General features: G+C 41.2%; 1 protein-coding gene across 2 annotated transcripts in view; it reads left to right on the top strand.

Moving 5' to 3' along the window:
• ctdspla (CTD (carboxy-terminal domain, RNA polymerase II, polypeptide A) small phosphatase-like a) overlaps positions 1–20,709 on the top strand; it is a 31,344-nt gene extending 10,635 nt beyond the window's left edge. Inside the window, exons 2-8 of one of the 2 annotated variants that reach the window (XM_030757068.1) lie at positions 6,588–6,754; positions 7,994–8,026; positions 11,490–11,591; positions 16,529–16,585; positions 17,348–17,440; positions 17,529–17,714; positions 19,524–20,709. In XM_030757068.1, the coding sequence (XP_030612928.1) occupies positions 6,588–6,754; positions 7,994–8,026; positions 11,490–11,591; positions 16,529–16,585; positions 17,348–17,440; positions 17,529–17,714; positions 19,524–19,649 (764 nt within the window). In that variant the 3' untranslated portion in view covers positions 19,650–20,709. The remainder of the gene's footprint in view (positions 1–6,587; positions 6,755–7,993; positions 8,027–11,489; positions 11,592–16,528; positions 16,586–17,347; positions 17,441–17,528; positions 17,715–19,523) is intronic. The other variant, XM_030757069.1, reaches the window with a different exon arrangement.
• Positions 20,710–21,897: the final 1,188 nt, after the last annotated feature.

The following is a 21,897-nucleotide window of genomic DNA, read 5'->3' as shown; positions in this document are numbered from 1 at the left end:
CAATAAAATGCTTACTATAATCCCCATTATAGTTAAACATGCTAACACTTGCTGAGTACCACTAAACACAAAGTACAGCTGAACCTGTACTTTGTGTTTAGTGCTGCGCATAAAAAATTTGACCAGAGGAAATATCAATGTAGAAACACCTTTTTTTTTACAGTTCACTCTGAAGGTCATTTTTGTACCTAATTTTGGACATTCAAACAATGAATCCACAACTAAAACAAGACCTAAAATTAAGCAGCTTAACTACCTGTAACCTCTGCATAAATGTAAGAATACGAATAAGACTACTTCCATCCTGAGCACCAATCCTAGTTGTAGATACAGTATATCAGTGCAGGGACTCCTTCCACACTGTTACTGTGCTGACACAGCGCACAACAAGGAATCCCCCCCCCCACCCTCACCCCCTCCCCCTGCTGTTCCATTAGTTGTAGCTTGGGACAGAAACAGCTTCTTCACATGAATCTGAAAGCTGTCTGCTGAAGACATTAGATCCCAGGCTGCAGGCGAATAGTGGGTTACCTATCTGTGTATGTGTTTGTGTGAGAGTCCTGTTCTTCACTTTGGGTCCAGGTGAATAAGGATTTTATCTTCCACGGTGTTACATAACTCTCAAAATCTCAGTGAAGGGAGGCGGCAAATAATCTGTGAAATTATGCCCATACCCTGAAGGAATAGCAGGAATTTAGTATGTGATTAATTTATATATTTATTATTTTGTCACCTTGTGTCACATTTCCACCATCTGAATTTTTTTTTTTTTTTGTTATACAAAAAAGACACAACACTGAAATCCTTCAACCTGCCGAGTGTGCATGCTAACTAGCTGGGTGTGCTGTTTAAATCCGACCTGTTTTCCATCTGAATTATTAAAGCGCAACATCCACATGGACTGTTCTCACAATTACCATCATACCCCCAGGTACTGTACACTTTACCTGCCTGGCTGGTCAACTAAGTGTTACTGGAGTGCAGTCAAAGTCTGTCACGAAGGCACTGCTAATATCAGTGTAATGATATGTGATTATCTTTCTCACTAGCAAGAGTGCTCTACTGACTGGCAGAAAGTTGGGAGCTGTGGAGAGGAGGTTAGCCTCTGCCAAAAGAGGTAAAGCACTACTTCTAGTCACTCAAGTTGTCTAAGTCACATGATTTGTTTTATTAGCAGTCAGTAGTTTGCCTAAATTTGACTGGTAAGCCTTCAGCTGAGCATAACACTAGGATTTAAGGACTAGAATGCTCCATTTACTCAGTCAAATGGGATAACCTAATGACCTGAGAGTGTGGAAGCTTTTAAGCTGTTTGAGAGAAACAGGCTGAGCAATAAAATTCAAACAGCAAGTAATATAACAAATAACTCACAACTGCTTCGCTGCTGAATATAAGTAATTATGTTTAATTAAGTATGTATTATACATAGAAATTAAAATGACCAATTCATTAGTAAAGCTTTGACTTAGAGCTCAGCTTCCATTTCAAAGATACTGTTCAGTATAGCTGCTTTTCATTGCTTGCAGCCAATTTTACCATCCGTTCTCCCCCCTTTTGCCTCCACCTGGGGTAGACATGCTACCCGTACCTGGAGGGGGGGGGGATTCCATCCCTTTCCGTGACACAACCATGGACTCAGACTTGGAGGTGCTGATCCACAAACCATCTCAGCATTCACACTTAATTGCACACTGTTCCATTGTCTGCTGGTGACAAAAGTACATGATCTGCAAAAAAGAAGCACCTATGGGGATAAATGTAATGATATGACATTATCAGGGTGGCAGGCTTCATTCTACACTTTGCAGTTCAGCAGTCTGAAAGGAACTTGGCTCTTTGTTAACGAGAAGAGTGAGTTCAGGTGGTTCAGGCCCCTGATAAAGATGTCCCGGGGGCACCTCCTGCTGGATGTGTACCTGGCATGACCAACTGAGACAAAGTCTTGGGGTTGACTCATGACCCACTAGAAAGATCATGTCTACCTGTTGGCTTGGGATTGGCTGGGGGATCTCCAGGGACTAGGACTTCTGGACTTTTCTGTCATCTTTTTTTTGCCATCTTGTTGAACAAAGTTGTTTGAGAAGAAGAAGATACTAAAAAGACTGCAAAAAGACTACATTGAACTTTGTTGTACCAGTGCTTTCCTGTTATAGCATTTAACATTGGAGTATAGTGCTCATAACTAAGAGTGATGAACCTAATATAATCCTATAAGACCTTATGTACTGTAAGCAACTGCCATTTTTTAAATCTGGCCTTCTAATGTGCCTTTAAAGGTACAGCAAAACAGGCCATCTCAAAGCTTTTGTGGTAAGCCACGGATCACATTCCCTCTTGGAGCCTGGAATTATTCCACACTGTGGGGCACAGAGTGATTATCTCTTCCTGTCAGGAATGCTGAGAATTTCCTGCATTTCCCCCCTCTTCCGGCCGTGTTAGTGGTTGTGCCTGAACATGTGACAGAGAGCTCGAGCCCGGCCGTCTCTGTTTGAGTAGCAAGCTTTCTGTTACTGTTACCTAACATTCAGCTGGAGCTTTAACATAAGCACTGACTTAAAGGGCTGTTTACACAGCTCTCAGATCAAGCAGAGATGCTGAATCAGTTGAAGCGTATTCAGCAGGGCAAATAATGTGCACCTGCTCTGAAGAGGCTACAGATATGACCTGATATTGCTCTCTGTCCTCTGAGTTTTATGTTGGATAAGGATGCTTTCATTCTACTTTTTACCTAGGTTATGTATCTGTTACTAACCGAGCCACATACTGGTAACTAATTCTTTTAAATCTTGGGCCTTTGTGTGAGTCTATATGCCTCTGTTTTTAATGGCAAGTGCTGCCCTTTAGCCTTTTGCTGTTATTCTCAGGGCTGACGAAAGTGGCATTACGATGCAAGGTGGGCTGACTCCACATTCCTGAGCAATGACACTGAAAGAAAAGTTTCTGTGTGCCTCAGTGTGTGAAGTATGCTGTTTGTTAATCATTGTGTACTTGGCTCTTTGCTTAGACATATGCTGCATGTATGCACATATGTGTTTGTATTGTGTGTTTGTAGTGTGTGTGTGTATGTGTTTGCTCAGGCTCCAGCAGCAGTCAACTCTCAGCTATGTTGTTTGTGTCCAAGGCAGAAAGGAAAGCTCTGTTTGTGTAGGGTGGTGGTGCAGGAGGGGGTGGAGTAAGAATCAGACCCAAGTATAGGCTGTTTCACCGCAGTAACTCTCTCCACCCATTCTACGCCCTTCTCCCCCTCGCCTTTCTTTCCCACTTGCACTCCCACCTGCTTTTTCAGGAGGGCGACTGGGGCGCCAGAACAGGGTGGGAAAATGGAGGCGCAGTGAATGACATCGAGGTGTTTGGGGCCAACTTAATAAAGTGGGGGAGGTGATTCAAGGTCTCAAATTGGACATATGAAAGGATATGATCACAGAGTTGAAGTTTTTATGTCTTTAATTGGGTTTTGTGCAACCATGGGGATAGGTTTGTCAAATGTTTAAAGATATCCGTCCCAGAGATTTCTCCCTCCACCACAAAATAATGAAAGCAAATGGAATTTATATTGTGGCGCTTGAGAAATGACATTTTCCAGAAACAGTAACCTTGTTACTTCAGGCATTACGCTGTCTGTGAATGTGTCTGTGACACTGTTTGTCATTGGTAAAGTCATTAACAAAGTAAAAGGTAGCAGTTTCTGATGAAATCTCACTTTCTGATGAAGCAGTTATAGGTGTTAGTGGCTCTGCATCAGGAATCCAAGTCAAAAAGTCAATCCGGCCGAGTGATTTCCCCCGCGTGTGATGAAAATCTCAGCAAATGAATCCTTGGACAGCCATAGACTGCTAAGCCCAAAAGGGATTTAGCCGTTTTTAGCTTGCAGGTTTAGCACATCCAGCGTTGCTTGGATGCGTTCGGGACCCAATTTGCAACTCGTCACAGTGATAGATAAATTGAAGTAAAAACAAACCAATTCTGTCAGTCAGCATGGGCAGGAATGATAAAATATGTGTTTGCTAAATCAATAGCAGAGAATCAACAAAGAGTTTGGTGGAACTTGAGACACGAGTGGTGCTACATTCAATTTAGAGCGCAACGGGACGCGGTTAGCATTTAGTTTCTTTACAAACAAGAAGAATTCCCATTGCAATGGATTCTCCCCTGATGAGATCATCATCTGTCATCTTTATAGATGTTAACAAGTTAAAATGAATTTTTTTTTTAAACAAATTCCTAACTAGTTAAACACCAGCAAGTTTTTCACTACCTGGGTTGGAGTTCAGATGCTGGGAAATTAAACTATATTTGCAGTTAACATTTAAGGCTTTGGTTTCTTTTCATGCATGTGGTTACACTGATCTCTTAATGTTGTGCCTCAGCATATGGTGCTTACATTATGTGTTTAATTCCACCAAGCTACGTATATGTGTTTATGTGGACTGTTTATGTGTGTGTATGTGATTGGTGACCTTTATCTAATGACGTTAATGCTTTCAGCGAGTGCAGTCGGTCTTTTCTGTAATCAAATGAATTCCTGTTGTGCTTCAAACATTAACGTACTGTCCCTGTACCAGAGTATATTTACATTTATGTCTGTATAGAGAAATAAAGCTACTAGACTTGAAGCTGGTTTTTTTTTTGTAGCTGCAGAAAGGGAATCATGTCCAAATGGGCATATCATCTCCTTCAATATCCACACAGGTTTTAGTAGCGCAGCAGGTTGCCTTTCTTTTCCAACCAAAACCATATAGTTGTGTTTGTTTACTGAAGTGCTGCTTCTCTGGAACATCTATCAGAGAAGAGGAAGAGCCACACCGAGCTTTGGACTACAAAGATGAAGAAAACAAAGAAGACAAACTGCCCACAGCCTGTCAGATCCAGTCTGAGCAACCCGAGGATAGTTCCAGGCATCAATCTGAAGGCTCTCTGAACAACAGCAGGCTGCAAACAACCCAAGCATGCATGGCTAACTGTGCTGCCTGTGTCACACGGCTGTATGAACACGTTAACAAGACAGCAGCGAACAGGGACACTGTTGGATGGCTTGAAACAATGATTTCAGCTAAAGTCAGCCTTTGGACATTTCAAACACTTGAACAGATTTGGGATTTCCAAGTCCTAGAAATCACCTTTAAAGCAATTAAGCTGGCAGAACATCTGCAGGAACACCTTGTGATAATTGCACTGTCAGATTTTAGCCTTTGTAGTAGCACTGCTCCGATTTCTATTTTTATCCTCTTATCCTCACTAACAGAAAATGTAAAAATCCAACTGCGTAATAGAACATTTACAGAGGCCTTAAAGACTATTCAAGCCTGCTTGTTTCTTTTCTGTCAGTGTGAAAGTAGGCCATGGGCTTCAGAGACCGTGAAGGAGAAGTGATGTAACTAGGGACATAGATGTGTATGTTGTTTTCTCCCTGGAGCCCCTGATCAACCCTTCTTGCCAAGCACGTGAATCTGGCTTCATTCTTGTCCAATAACAGAAATGATATCACATCCATCTATCCATCTATCTATCTATCCATCTATCTATCTATCCATCTATCCATCTATCCATCTATCCATCTATCCATCTATCTATCTATCTATCTATCTATCTATCTTACATTAATCTATATCTTGGCCTCTCTTCTTCTCTTGATGTTAATTAACTGGACTACCTTCCCCAGAGGGCTCTCTCAGAATGGCTATTTTTGTCCCTGTGCTCCGTATCGCATGGACTGATGCCTCACTATGTGGTACAGTGTACATCTCAGGTCCTTTTGTCACCATAATGTGGTGCTGCATGTGAAACAAAGTCTGTCTCCAACTCAGAGCACCTCTTGTGTTTTTTCTTTGGTGTATGCAATATTCATCAAAATGCGTTTAAGCAAAACTAATACAACTATCTCAGCAAGTGACTTTACATCAAAATGACACTCAGTGTTTTTTTTTAATTGTTTAAGAAACTGTTTTATTAAAATAGTAATAAATAATAATAATTTTAAACTGTACGTGCTTCACTTTGACCGTGTCGCTGGTTAACAAACTTGTGACAGCCACAACAGTTTTATCTCTGAGATTTTAAAGCTGCTGTCTTTGCTGCAGAAATGAGTGGCTAAAGCTAACTAATGAAGACACTGTAGCTTAATAAAGTTCAATATACATCCTTTACTTTTATGCTGAAATGGCTGCTTTTTTGCGGATAGTGTGTCATACTGCTACTGTAATACTACAGAGAGCAACTTTAGCTGTTTCCCACTGATTTCAGTCAAAGCTAATCAAACCGTCTGCCAGCTATAGGTTCCTACTCTTCTCACTTCCTTTCTATAGTTAAACGCCATCCATTCACCTGCCAAGTTTCTTAACTGCTTACATATATTACTAGACTTGCAGGTAAGCCTGGATTCTAGCCCACCTGATAATGAGCGAGAGATGAGGTACACCTTGGATGGGTCACCAGTCCCCAGAGTCATATTAGTAACAATGTCAATGCAGGCCTTTTACAACTTAAAAAAAAGTATTCTTTTAGTACAGTATTGCAACTTCAGTAAACATTTTTAAAAGAATCATTTAACCCTGCTCCTTCTTTACACTTTTGGCTTTTATTTCTTTCAGTCTCCCAGTCCAACAGCAGCCTAAAGAAGCACCGGAGCAGGAGCATTTTCAGCCCCTTCTTTTGCTGCTTCCGCAACTACAATGACTACCACGTGGAGCCACCACCTGCCAACAACAAGACACTTTCTCTGCCCCCACCCCCAGAAGAGAACGGCAGTCCTCCCAAGGTAAAGCTCATTTTTCTCTCTTGTCATAGTTGGCCGGAGTCCAAATTCCATACCGCTTACATCTGCATGTCCAAACACAAGAATTAGTTAATATTTTATGACTGAAATCCTAGTTTGACCTGACTTCCAGTAACAAGTAACATTTGTTTGGTTTTGTTACAGAGACCTTGTTAGGGTTTGCCTTTTCCTGCAGAGAGCTGAGGCGCCCTCAGCCTCGCTGAGCTCCCTCCACAAATTTTTCCAGCTGCTTCAAACCCATTGAACCCAGAGGTTGTTTACCATCCACTGCATGAAAAATACGGGCTCACTTCCCATCTTGCATTCTTTGATATCTGCCTACGCACACAACTGCACACAAAATAACACGCCGAGAAGCTCAAAAGACGTGCACTCGCTCGCGCTTTCTGGCGCATTCTCGCACAAACGTGCACAAGCCTTACCATATAACCACGACAACGCGTGTCCGGACACACACACACACATGCACTCAAAACTCTGCTTTCTCTAATCCCCATAAAGTGGGCCTTGTGTGTGGAGGGGTGATGGATTGCCTGGCACCCACGCCTCTCCCTCTCTTCATGCACACTCTGACCAGTGTAGTGAGGATGTGTGAAGAGAACGTTCTGGCTGCGGAAAAGGCGCCAAACCCTGAAGCTGCTCTACAAACACAGTGTTCTGCTGCCAAGGCAGGTACACGGGGCTAAAAATGGAGCAGACTCATATCACATTTCCACTCCTGTTTACCTGTAAATGTCTGTCATTCAGGGGAGGAATGTGTGGCCCTTTACAGACACTATACATGTGGTCAGTAATGACCCGCTCTAGACCTCCTCTTAACAAATGAGTTCCCGTTAATTTAGAGTGAACCTAGCGAACCTTGCCATAAAAAGCCTTGTTATAGTACGCGGCTGATTTTTGAGCTGGGTCTCTGCCCACAGTCCCTCCCAACAGTGTACTGTTGCTGGATTTCTGGCCAGCCGTATTTGTTACTATGGCAGCTCTGTTTGTTTTTGACCGAGTTGTTCTCACTTTCCTCTCACCGTGTGTACTATATGTCCCTTTCCTCTGTTTCTCTCGCTCGTTTTCTCCCTGTCCATTTGTTGAGTGGAATATTGATGTTGTCGATTTCTTCCTCGCAACAGTTTTTCACGGTTTTTCTTTTGCCCCCCCCCCCTGTTTTTCCACCCTGTCTCCCTCAATCTTTTTCTCTTTTTCTCTCTCTCTGTTTGTTTTCTCCAGTGTGACCAGGTCCAGGTCATCCCCATACCCAGTGTATGTATTATTATCTTTTGTTTTCCATCGTCTCGCTCCAGCTTAGTAACCTCCCCCTTTCTGCTCGCTGTGCCTCATCATTCTTGCTGCATGCATCTGTTGACACGGAGGTGATTTTTCTTTGCTGTCAGATGAAATTTTGCGCTGTCCCTTTCGTATGATCATGTGGCTTTCAAGGCTTTCCTTTGTGCTGCTTTGTCTCCACTCACAAAACTGATAGAAAGAAGCAATTCGGTTCCATTTACTATCACATGATTTATGTGTGGCTTTGTTGTCTTGGCCATTCCTACCCTGTTTCTCCAAATCCTGGCAGAGAAGAACATGAGACTGATTTTCTTATTAGATCAGATTGCAGCTCCAGTTTGGGTAAACAAGTGGATAGACTTGATTGAATTAGGTGTTTGTCTTTATAAAGCAAGATTACATTGTGATTATGCAATCAATGGTCAGTAAACTACTGTTAGTTCATTAGAAGGTGGCTTGGTTTCAGCAACTTGTGCTTTGTCAGATGCTCACCAGAAAAGGGGATTCATCTGATCCCTGCTTTGTTTGTGCTGAAACGGCAATTCATTTAGCTATTCTGGAATCTATGTGGTGCCTGTGGTTCACTGTAATTTAGGATATTCACACTCACAGCATCCCACATCGCAGCCAAGCTTTAAACTACACCACCCAGCAGACACCTCCCTACAATAACAGGAAATGCATGCGGCGACGAGGTCTGCTCTTTGTCTTGCCGGGTCAATCCAAAGAGGGGACTTAAAATAACTGCAGCTCAGCTGGACAGGTCATAACTGCATCTATTGTTGTACAGTGCAAAAGTCTGAGGCCACACCTCATTTCTTTATATTTTGCTTTGGAGGAGCCAGACTTTTACATTTTTAAAGTGGTCTAGAGCAATAGTTCTCCAGGCTTTCTGAAGGTTTGGTCATCGCACTTTGGTTCCAGCAACTTGTAAAAAAAAAAACCATAATTTGTTCCCATTTCTTAAGTTGAATCTATGAAAAATGCCAAAGCTAACACAGTTTGACAGTCATTAAAAAAGGAGCTATTAGCCAAAAAAATTGGCATATCTCTGCATGGTGTGCACTGTGTCCCTAATGAAATTTAAGAAAACTGGACAAGTGAAGCACAAAAGAAGAAGTGGCAGGCCAAAATAACCATCTACAGCAGATGAATAGAATCTGAAAGTCATGTCCTTAAGAAATAGTAAAAAAATCCAGCAAAGACTGGACACAGGAACTGAGAGATTCCCTCTGCTGACCTTTCTATTTTTTATCAGAAACAGTTTCAGTGGAAGGGTGGCTGTGAAGAAGCCTTTCTTAAGGAAGTAAACTAGTAGAAAAGGCTGAAGTATGCCAAAATTACACTCAGTGATGAATCCAAATTTGAACATTTTGGTTCACACGTCTTCAGCATGTAGGTCCAGAGAGAGGTACAACAGTGAGTGTCTACAGCCATCTGTAAAACGTGGTGGAGACTGTCGTGGTTTGAGGCTGCATTTTTGCCAGTAGCATTGGAGATCTTGTCAAAACTGAGCAGATTATGAGCACAGAAAAGTACAGTCAGATTTTGGTCCACCATGCAAAACCATCTGGAAAACAACTGATTTGCAGCAGTTTCATTTTTCAGCATGACATTGCCAATGCAGTAAAAGCATACCTGGATAGAAAAAGGCAAAATGGAACACTATCAGTAATGGATTGGCCTCCCCAGAGCCGGGTCCTCAACATCATTGAAGCAGCGTGGGATCGTCTTGACAGAGAACGGAACAAAAGGCAGAAACATCCAAAGAAGAGCTTTGAATGTCCTTCAAGAAGCCTGGAGAACTATTCCTGAAGACTGCTTAAAGTGTTTATGATCTTGATTTGCTTGCAGATAAGTAGAGAGAAAAAAAGCTTTTGCGGTCTTTAGTTTATGATTTTAGTGTGATTCCTCTGTGTGTATTCATTAGCAGTAGTATAGACATTTGCTTACATGTACTTCCTTACATTAATGTAAGATTCTCCTCTCTATATATATTCTGATACTCTAATAATAATAAAACTAGCACATCTGTTGTAAGGGAGTATGTAACCTACTGTTCATGTTTGGTGGGGACATATTGAAATTTTCATTTCCTCTCATACTCCAAAGAGGAGAAAATTTGTCTGTTTATTTGATCTGCTGCTTCCTGCTGATCAACTATTTTCAATCAGTTAGCACAGTGCGCTATTTAACAACTTTGTGAGAGCGCTCCCCGGCTGTGCCTTTAGGAGAGCGGTTATTTTAACTGCTCGGTGAGAATGTCAAAGCCCCAGTAAGCCTTTCTTTCTTTGTCCAACCTGCATGTGTAAATCACATTCATCACGCCCTGACAGGATCCCATTCAGTGTCCTTGCTCAAAGGGAACGCTTCCTGTGATACATCAGCATGCAGTTCTGCCATATGACATAATAAATACAGTCAGCGTGGACAAAACGCACAAAAACACAGATACATGCAAAAGATGTTGTGCGTACTGAGTAGCAGCTCACTCTCAGATGTGTGTGTGTTTAAGATTGACAGAGTCTTTGATCCCAACCTCTGTAGAGAATTTGTGTGTATGGATTAATGTGTATTTGCCAGTGCACGAATGCCTGGATGCTTGAGCGTGTATGTGTGAGGTTTGAGTGTGTGCCCCCTATGGCCAGACCATCTGCCCCATGCTTGTCTGTAACCTCAGGCTCACTTAGCAGAGGACACTAGTGTTTTTCCTTGTCCCCCCTGATCATGAAGGCAGCATAGTCACAGAACTTTGTCATTGTGAGGTAACAGAAAATATCAGCTCCAAGCACAGTCCAGCAAGAAAAGCAGACATGTCACTTTGAATATTATCATCTAGAGAAGCATTTAATATCAAGTATCAAGTAACATTTCTGGAGAGAATCACTCCTTGTTGCTCTTAGTCCTTTCTGGGGATAGTCTGAAAAAAAGCAAAGGTGATGTAGACATCAGGGTCGATCAGCCATAATTGGTGCCTTTTTATTTATTTTTTTTACTTATGTAGGATAGTTAAATGAGCTCATATAATTTGGCCAAATCCTACAGCTTATGGCTACACAAGAAATCCTTTTTCCTCACCAAGCATCAACATTTCAAGCAATTTCAAGACTTATTGTTTAAAAGTTTTAAGTGAAATGCATATGCCTTTGTGATTTCAGCAGATTTTTAATACTGCAGCAACCACAGTCAGTCGGAGAAGTGTTTCACATTATCAAAGTATTGATAAATCTCTCAGTACGGTCGAGCCTCAGAAGCTTAGGGACACCCGCCTGCAGGTCATTAATCCCGTGAACTGCTTCCCGAGTGTCACCCGAAGTGATCGTATCCAACACTCTGACTGAGCCACCATCACACCCTCAGTGTGGGTGTGTGTGAGAGTATGTGCAGCAGCCTGTTCCCACTAATGCATTAAGTGTGCATGTGTGTGTTGTCTCTGCAGCCTCCAGCCAAGTTTCTCCTACCAGAGGTCAGTATAGCAGACTATGGCAAGAACTGTGTGGTGATCGACCTGGACGAAACCCTTGTACACAGCTCCTTCAAGGTACAGCACCTTGCTACATGACCTCAAACATATCGTGCACTTTTAAATACACAGATGTTGTGTTTTCTTTTTCTCATCCTGAAAATGACACTCTTTGCTCTGAATATGGTATGAGAACAAACCTGTTAGCATTACTGAGCTACACATAAACACAAGAATATCTGTCCTTCAGAGTATAAAGGCTTCTTAATGCCAGTTACAACACGAGAGAACGAAAGAGCAGTAACAGCTATCAGACTAAGAAGACCTGGAAGACCTATTTTCTCTTCAGAATCCACATCAATAGGCAGTTTACACTCATCAATTAATGTAACGTGTCTTCAGACTGTTTTAGGGAAAACCTGCGAACTCCACACTGAAAGGCCCCATCAAGTTCAAAACACAGAATCTTCTTGATGGTGCTTACTAGGGCCAGATTTACTGCCCAATATTAGATATTTGATGATATATTGGTATTAGCATTTATAACAGCCAGTAATATAAAATTAAATAAGTAAACAAAAGACGGGAGAAACACCCCTTCAACTTTAAATCACCAAATACCAGTCTGGGTCTTCAAAGTTCTATATTACTTGGGCTCTTATACTTACCACTCCAGCACTTGAGTGACATCCCATTCTTAATCCATAGTATTTAATACGATATCGGCACACTGTTGCAGCTATAAGAGCTTCAGCTCTTCTGGGAAGGCTTTCTGCAAGGTTTAGGAGTGTGTTTATGGGCAGCTGTGTGAACTTTGCTTGGTGATGTAAGGCTTGGATGCAGCTTCTCAGCCATGGAAACCCATTCAATGAAGCTCGCTATGCAATGTTCTTGAGCTAATCTGAAGGCCACATGAAGTTTGGAGGTCTGTAGCAACTGACTCTGCAGAAAGTTGATGAACTCAGTCAGTACACTATGTGCCTCAGCAGCCGCTGACCCTGCTCTGTCATGGCCTTCCACTTCGTGGCTGAGATGCACTTCCACTTTGTTATACCACTAACAGTTGACTGTGGAATATTTAGTAGCGAGGAAATTTCATGACTGGGCTTATTGTACCGGTGGCATCCTATCACAGTACCACGCTGGAATTCGCTGAGCTCCTGAGAGCAACCCATTCTTTCACAAATGTTTGTAGAAGCAGTCTGCATGCCTAGGTGCATGGAAGTGATCGGAACCACCTGAATTCAGTGATTTGGATGGGTGAGTGAATACTTTTGGCAATATAGTGTATTTTGTTCTGCTTTTGCTTTTGATAGTGAGCATTACTACTTGAAGGCTGAAAATATGCTTAAAAATCCTCTCTCTACAGTACAGTATGTACGGGTATCTTCCACTCACAAGCATGTTAAATTGTTTTTGCAGCCTGGTGAAGGCACTAATAGGGAAAGCCCAACATACTAGCGCCTACTACACTGTGTGTGTAAATGACTCTTGTCTCTCTCCATCAAAAGCTCCCTCTACTGACACACCTGGCACACCTAGTGACCCACTTGAGCACAGCTCTGCCCCAGCCTCAACTGATCTTATTATGCCTGTGTGTACTATCTGCGCTTGGGTGCTTTTGTGCTCAGCATGAGTGCAGCTGAAAGCCAGAGAGGTACGCAACAAAATAGCTCAAGGTAAAGCTGAAGAATCTTTTGTGTTCCACTTAAGTGGAACTCCTTCTAATTAAAATAACTGTAGAGAAGAAGAAAAAAAACTTTGAGTACATTGACTCCAAGTTCAATCCTCAGTTGCTTTGGAGAATAAAAGGAAGAAAGACGCACACACACACACACACACACACACACACACACTGTACTGGACACACCCATTACAATCACATGCCAGCAGTTCAGGGCCACACACACCCACACACCCACTTGCACGCACTCAAGGGTGTGTCCAGTGCAGTGTACCGCTGGTTTCGATGGCTGTGGGATATACTGCGCAGAATTCCTGGATCTGTCCTAATACACTGCAGGGTTTTAATTTTCTCTTCTGCCAAAACGAGTCAGAAATTCACCAGAGCTTTTTTTTTTAATTTTTAAATTTTTTTTCTTTTGCTTTTGATCAAACTCACACAGCAGATACCCAGTCCATCAAAATTCGTTTAGTTCAGAGATCAGTGTGCAGTATGAAATGGATTCAGGCAAATGCATTAAATGGAAATCAGTTGAGAGAGGAAGAGAGGGAGACAGAAAGTCACACATGCAGCATTTTCAGTTCCTTTCAGAAACTTTCAGGATTTCCTGTAACTTTACTGTTTCAAGGTGATTTTGATTCCAAATATTAGACATTTTTTAATAAAACAGTACATGCTGTTACACAATTAAATTACACAATTAGTGCAAAATACTTACAACTGACGGGGGGACACAGACGATGCACAGATGGATATAGACTAAAAAAGAAATGTTACATAACACATCACATACTCTTGCTTTTATCCTGCATATTATGGATGGGGAGATAAATCCTGAGCCTTCTCTGAGATTAGCTGCAGTGTTTTTTTTTAGATGTGCACAAGTAGCTGAAATGATAGACTGTACTGTATGCTGTACACTGTAATAATTTGAACAGCATGTATTTGTAAATCATTTCTCCAAAAAACAAAAAAAAAAAAAACTTGCTGAACATCTGAGAATTAAAATGTCACAACAGCTTTTCCTTCTCTCGGGATCGATTTCCACGATATTTCTGGGACCTGGCTGCAGGAATGAAGTCCCATTCAGCTGCAGCACTATTAGTGAGCTCAAGCACCGATGTGGGCGATAAGACCTGCACTCAGTGTTGCAGTCCATCTTAAAGATGTTGGATGGCATTGAAGTCAGCACTCTGTGCAGGACAGTGCCGTTCATCTACGTCTTCCACACCAAACAGAAAACTAATGATTTATGGACTGAGAGCTGGCATTCTCAGGTTAAAGTGGGTCCCATAACTGAAAGAAAAGTGCACAAAACATGGACGAAGTTAGGCCTCCGTGTAACACTGAAACAATTTCTGAACTGATTAAACAGTCATTAAGTGACTCAGAAACAAAAAACAGGTCATTATATCTGGACAAGCATGGTGTAGTGGAACATGGAGGTGTTTGGATGCTGTTTCTCATGAAGTAAAAGTGCTTAAATTTATGGAGAGTACTGGTCAAGAGCCAGTGAAATGACCATTGGTTCTTCAGAAATCCATAATTAAACGCACTGCCTGCTCAACGTTTACCTTTCTTGCTCTGAAACATGCCCGCCCCCCCATCATTTTCATTTCCGTATCTCTTGCTGTCTCTGATCCGAGCCTGTCAAAGAGCAGGGCAATTAGCAGCTGTTGTATGTTCAGTCTTCAGATGATGGAGTGATTCAGCAGAAGAGCAAGTGGCGCAGGAGCAGAGCGAAGTCTGTTTCTGCATCTCTGGCTCCATCTGTGTCTCACTCATCTCTTTGTGACTGTATGCTGGCATGCTTGTCCTCTTTCCAGCTTGTCACTGGGATTTTTTTTTTTTTTGTCAGTTTTAGAAGAGCTTCAGTCATTTTTGTCCTCTGGTATAAGCATTAAACAAAGCTAAATATCATAATGCAAAACCGATGCATATAAAAAAAAAAAAAACACTGTTTGTCCAGGGAGGGATTGTGAGGTTTTTCACATAAAGAAAGAAGAAAGCACTCAAGTATGGACATTTGGAAGGTCAAAGTGCTGCACTTAGCATTCCTACAGCAAACACCCCCTCTGCTGGACGGCACTGAACTGTACTTTCTAACTGGAGTTTCATGTCTGAAGACAAGTTGCAGTGAAAATATGCATGCAGGACAAGACATGGTTGACAAGTTTTCATATGGTAGAGTTATTATGCAAAATACACGACCAGTTTATACAAATAGCATGTTATAATTAGCAAGTCTATAAAGGTAAAGTGCAAAAATCACAGTAACTAGATCAGCTAGTTAAGAATGACTGGGAATGGGGAAATGACTTCTCATGCTCTGGCATAGCGGGTGAGGTTTGAGTTTACGTCATTAAAGCTGTCACTAAACGTGGCTTAATTAAAGGCTAATCTAAGGAAAAAGCAACACCAAATAAACAAGCCAGCTAATTAGCTTAGCTCCGATGCTCCTTAGACTCTTCAAACAGAGAGGGCAGGATCTGATTTTATCTGCATAATTTTTTATTTTTTTTTTTGTAGTGGGGAAGGAAGAGGGTAATTAACATTTTGATTATATAACCTTTGAACTTTAAACCCGTGTTTGTGTAGCCACTGGTATCTGACTCTGTAAGGCAGAATTATGTAATAAAATCAGAAAAAAAAAAAAAATCAAATTTGGAAGCAAAGCTGTGTTTTCCAAACATTAGCATTCTTTCAGTTTGAACAGCTGAATTTAAATCAGTTATGTTTAAATGATCCTCTGTGTTTTCCTTCTGAACAGCAAACTATAAGCTCCTATATTAAAAAAAGAAGCTTTTATGTGTGTGTGTGTGTCTCTGAAAACAGGCAGATTTTCCCTGTCACCTGTTTTTCTTTCTCTCCCTCTCTGAAATGACACCACTGTGCCTCCTACCTAATCCTTTCATCCTCCGTCTTTACACCCTCTGCTCGTCTTCCACCCACATCCCCTCTGGCATCTATCTTCCTCTGCCTCCTGCACCTCTCCTCGCCCCTTTTCCTGCTTTAAAAAAAAAAAAAATGACACAAGTCACGCAGAGTAAAAAAGGCAGCGCTCCTCCTGTCCGCGTTCAAGTCTGTCATCTTGTTCGGCTCCCAGGTTTCTCCCCAGAGTCTCACGTCTGGTTGTTATTTAACACTGAGATACGGAGCACTGGAGCAGAGGGAGCCACATTATGCTGAAAGCCTTCATCATTTGCCTGGGGCACCTTGCAGGAGTGTTTAACCTGTCTCTCGTTTTAAACCGCATGTAGGCATGTGGCTGGGCTTTTTCCTTGTCAGAGTGAAGTTTTGACTCTTTTCCTTGTTTCTTGTCTTTCCGCAGCCCATTAGCAATGCGGACTTCATCGTTCCAGTGGAGATTGATGGCACTGTTCATCAGGTAATACAGCACCGATATGGAGGGCTTCCAGAAGTGGGCTTGAATAAAACAATATGTGTTAATTTATAAGGGTTCCCGTGGAGACCTTGGCTTTACTTTACTTTCTTCTGTATTTATTATTCCCTTTTATCTCACAGCTACTTCAGCTCAAACAATTTAGTGGCCTTTGATTTATCCTTTGTGACTCTTGAGTCCTTGCTCGCTGTAAAGATAACTGGACCGTGACATGAGTGTGTCAGCGCAAATATCACAGATGTTGAAGATGCTGTGGAGTGCACGGCTCACTTTCTGCACTGATTAGAAATGGGCGTGTGTGCATAAAAGATGGCATCATTTGGAAGGTTTAATTGTGTGTGTCCAGTTTGAAGCAGAAGAAGTTGTTTTTGTGGCTGTAACCTGGTTCAAGTAATCCAGGATAGGCTTTCTGCATCTGCTTTGGCCTATGCTTGATTACTTGCACTTGGAGGCAGCAACTAACCTGCAGAGACCTTCTAAGGAAGACAAAGACGAGGAGCAATGACAAATAAGAGCACGAGGCATTGTCTCATGTTGTGTAGATCTGAGTATTGTTCAGAAGTTTATGCTGTTTGTATCATTTTTATGTAACAACTTTACTTAAACACAAACCTACACGTGGATAAAACTGAGAACTAAATAATTATAAAACATTTGATAATTTGGTACCGCATGCAAAAGTGTTTTGTGGTCACAACTCTGAGCACAGATTTTTGAAGATGTGTTTGTTACGTGTCTGGGTTTCAGGTGTATGTGCTAAAGCGGCCTCACGTGGACGAGTTCCTCCAGAAGATGGGGGAAATGTTTGAATGCGTCCTCTTTACAGCAAGCTTAGCCAAGGTTGGTTTTCAGCCACGTTGACAGTTCCAGTAATGTTTCTGTACATTTGCTGTGTGCTGCACAACCTGATGTGCGTTGGCTTATTCAGTATGCTGACCCCGTGGCGGACCTGCTGGACCAATGGGGGGTGTTTCGCGCCCGTCTCTTCAGGGAATCCTGTGTTTTCCACAGAGGAAACTACGTCAAAGACCTCAGCCGGCTGGGCCGAGAGCTCAGTAAAGTCATCATCATAGACAACTCACCTGCCTCTTACATCTTCCACCCTGAGAATGCAGTAAGTTATTTTTTTTTTTTTTTAGAGATTTTTGACATAAAACCCACAGATGAATTCTGTTCATATATACTCTGTGAGTCTTTAGCTGTATTTGTTTTGGGTGTTTTTAAAATCATTAAATCTTGGTAGCAGGAAATACAGTACTGTGGAAAAGTCTTGAGCCACGCCTACTTTCTGTATATTTCAGACTTCCTTGTAATTTTTTAAAGTGGTCTTGAATAGTTCTCCAGGCCTTCTGAGGGTCTTTCAGAGTTTTTCTTTGGACATTGGCTGCTTTTTCAACCAGTCTGGTCCTTGCACCTGACCATTTTCAGAGAAGTGCATTTGTTTTTGTTTGTTAGTTGTTTCTTTGTTAAGCAACTTAACACTAATCATTAAATTAAAGCATAAAAAAGGCACCTAACTCAAGGGATGAACCAGTGTTGTGTCCAAACATAACAAGTTAGCAGAGAATGGATTTCAATTTTTTTTTAGGCACTTTGTTAGTAGCAGCCTGTTACAAAATGCATAATTTGTTCCCATTTCTTTAGTTGAATCCACAAAAAAAATTCCAAACATAACACAGTTTGACAGGCATAAAAAAGGGGGGCTGTCAAGAAGCCTTTCTTATGGAAGGGAAACGGGGAGAAAAGGCTGAGATATGCCGAACTACACAAGAACTGGACTGAAAACAGATCTTATTGCGTGAGGAATCCAAATTTCATATTTTTGGTTCAAATTATCACCAGTATTTACCGAGGAGGTCAGGAGAGAGGTACAACAGTGAGTGTCTACAGCAATCTGTAAAAGATGGTGGAGGCTCTGTCATGGTGCGGGGCTGGATTTCGGCCAGTGGAGATCTTGTCAAAATTGATGGAAAACTGATGGAAATATAAATGCAGAAGAGTACCATCAGATTTCGATCCACCATCCCAGACACAGTGCCAATGCTGTAGAAGCACACCTGGATAGGAAAACACATGGAATCAGTCATGGATTGGCCTGGAGAAGTATTTCCAAAGACTAAAAGAAATGACAAGAAAGCTTTCCTACTACTGTGTTGAAGAATAAAGATGGTCATACCAAATATTGACTTTCAAGCTCATTATAATTGTACAGACTTTGCTTTTGCCTTTGTTATGCCTGGCTCGTTCAGGACATTCTAATGAAGGGAGATCCACACAGCCGAAGCCGTCACACCTTTTTATAATGCATTTACATGCATGTTTGCATATATTTGAATAAATCGCTGCACCTATTTCCCATTTTCCCAGCAACATATAAAGAAATTTGGGGTGGCTCTATACTTTTGCACAGTAGTGTAGCTTTTTCACATCATCCCAAAACATGAAAATGTCACAAAGTTAAAAGGTAAACCTAATCGGTGGCTACAACGGCACTTGTTGCCTAATCGAAAAACGGGGTCAAAATACACTGTTGGGATGGAGATAAGTTACTTATGAAGTGATTAATCATGTAAATGATTACATCTGTAAGAGACTGTCACAGTTTTTAATGTTTAGTGTTGTTCTCGAGCCAGAGGTAGCATTCCCAATTTTATGAGAGTTCTCTACTCTGTGGAGAAGTTTCTAATTTGAGCTGCTGCCTGCCTGCCTTTGATTTATTTCCCTCATTAATTATTTACCCAAAACTGGCACTCCACCTATAACGCAACAGTCGAGCATCTATTGTATATATTGTCAGCCAAGTTTTGTTTTTTTTTCCCTTCTCTCTTTAAATAAAATTGGTCTTGGTTTTTTTCCCTTTCTGTTTCTAATGTGTTTGGGGGATTGGTGTTGGTTTTTTGTTTCTTTTTTTTTTCTGCCACAGGTCCCAGTGCAGTCTTGGTTTGATGACATGACAGACACAGAGCTTCTGGACCTCGTTCCCTTGTTTGAGGGTCTCAGTAAAGAGGAGGACGTTTACAGTCTGTTACAGAGCCTGAGGAACAGGTAGCAGACGGCCACTCCAGCTGATCCTTCCTGCCTAAGCCCTGCTGAACAGAAGCCTCCCTCTCTCTGCCACGGCCCCGCAGCCCGACTCCAGTCCTCTGAAGCGCTCTGGGAAGTTCCCAGTTGGAGGATTTCAGGCAAATGATCTAGTCGTAATAAAACAACAGTATGGATTCTTGGACTCTTGTACAGGACTCTTACTGGGAAAAAAAAAAGATTCTATTACTGTTTGTAAATATTAAATGTTTTTAAGAGCAAGACAAACATAAAGTAAATTTTCTATCAGAGAGAGGAGGTTTTATTATTCCGAGTATTTTAGTTACCAAAAAACAATCAAATACACAGAACAAAGTTTTTTGATTTTATTATTATTATAATTTTTTTTTTTTTTTTTGGGTGGGGGGTGATTTGTTTAGTTTTTCTAAGAATGGGTGACCTTTTGAGTTCTTGTGTCGAGCAGCACTATGCAGGCTGCCGTTCCTCGTTTGACTTTTTTGTTCGAACAACTGTGATTTATCTTCTCTTACAGAATGAAGTGCCTTCATTACTGTGCTGATTTTCTTGTGTCGGGTTATGGGGGGTGCGCATTTCTATGCTGCATATTTAGTCCAATCTCCGAAAGCGTGTTCACCGAATCTTTAAACTGAAATTGAAAATGAATTTTTGATAACTGTCATTTAATCTGAGAGAACTGAAATGAACTTAGAAATAATTTAAAAAAGAAAGTAGCTTGTTAGACCTGGATGACTTTTGAGTTTCAGTTATGTAGCATTGAATTGTTAAATTTACCAAAGATTTTTACAATTCAATGTGATTTGTGACTAAATGACATCATTTGATCCTTGGCAGTGACTGTAAATTGATGACACAGAAAACCTGCTTGATAACTGAAAAATAAAAGTAATATCTGTGATGACATCACTGTCCAACAATAAATGTTTGAAGAAAAAATAGAAAGATTAGCTTAGATATATAAAATTCTATTTATTGGGGAAAAGGTTCGTGCGTGCATTGTAAAGGATGCTGTTGAAATCGTACTGTACAACGTTATTAAAGCTGCAAGTTTGCACACTGTCAGTGTGTATCATGGTGTAATGATTTGCGCAAAACTCACAGCTGGAATAATCAGTAATTCATTAATAATGCCAATAACTGTATTAATAATTTTGCAACAAATTAAAGGACCAGCATGTAGCATTTAGTGATGACTGTTTGCATAGCTCACCGGCTGCGCAAAGAGAAGGATTACAGGAATTCAGCCAATGTGAGGGCTGCACAGACATGACTGCATCACAATCTATATGCAAAAAACTGAAAAGAAAAAAATAGAACATCTCAGAAAACACACATGTAATTACACCTGTTCAGCTGCTCATTAATGCAAATAGCTAATCAACCTATCACACGGCAGCAGGTCAGTGCTTTTAGGCATGTCGACATGATCAGAACAACTACTGAAGTTCAAACTGAGTGTCAGAGTGGGGGAAGAAAGGTGCTTTAAGTGGCCTTGATTGTCGTGTGGAGGACAGTGGAGAATTGATGGACTGCTTTGAGCAGATAGGAAGGCAACAGTAACTCACAGCCACTCATTACAACCAAGGTGTGCAGAAGAGCATCTCTGAATCTTGACGATCATGGGCCACAGCGGCAGAAGACCACACCGGGTAAGAACAGGAAGCTACAGTTTGCACAGGTTCACCAAACCTGGACACTGGAGACTAAAACCACGGTGAAAGGACATTTCTCATTGGCCAGAAACATGACTTCAAATGAATGTTAATGTGGAGTCAATACTCAAAATCTAAATAAGGTATGGTTTGAGTGCTGTGTTTAAAGTGGCCTTAAATTGCTACCCTGGCAAAGGTGACAGGTTTTAGTGTTTCAGTAGAAATTTTGAAGCAGTGGAATGAAGATTTTACCTTAAAATATCTCTGATTTGAAGTTCAAGTTTTCTGGATTGTGAAAGTAGCAGTTGAGGAAATCTCACCAGAAGAATGTGTGCTGGAGCTCGCGATGAAACAGGATGTTCCGCATCAACAGATGGATCAAAAACTGAAAGACAAGATGTTACAAATTTATTCAATATGAGCTGACACTATTGTGTTTTAGTATAAACTTTATATCCAAGATAATTCTAAGAAGGTAATAATTGAGCTCTGCTGTGGCTTGGGTTGAGTGCATTAATTTATGAACATGAACTGGTTAATGTGCAACCAGGGGCAGCTTAGCTTCATGTGATATCTTGATGTGAA

Source organism: Archocentrus centrarchus, chromosome 20 (assembly GCF_007364275.1).
Source record: "Archocentrus centrarchus isolate MPI-CPG fArcCen1 chromosome 20, fArcCen1, whole genome shotgun sequence".
Lineage (NCBI taxonomy): Eukaryota > Metazoa > Chordata > Actinopteri > Cichliformes > Cichlidae > Archocentrus > Archocentrus centrarchus.
The sequence above is the reverse complement of the archived record's forward strand: the minus strand, read 5'-3'. Positions and strand labels throughout refer to the sequence as shown.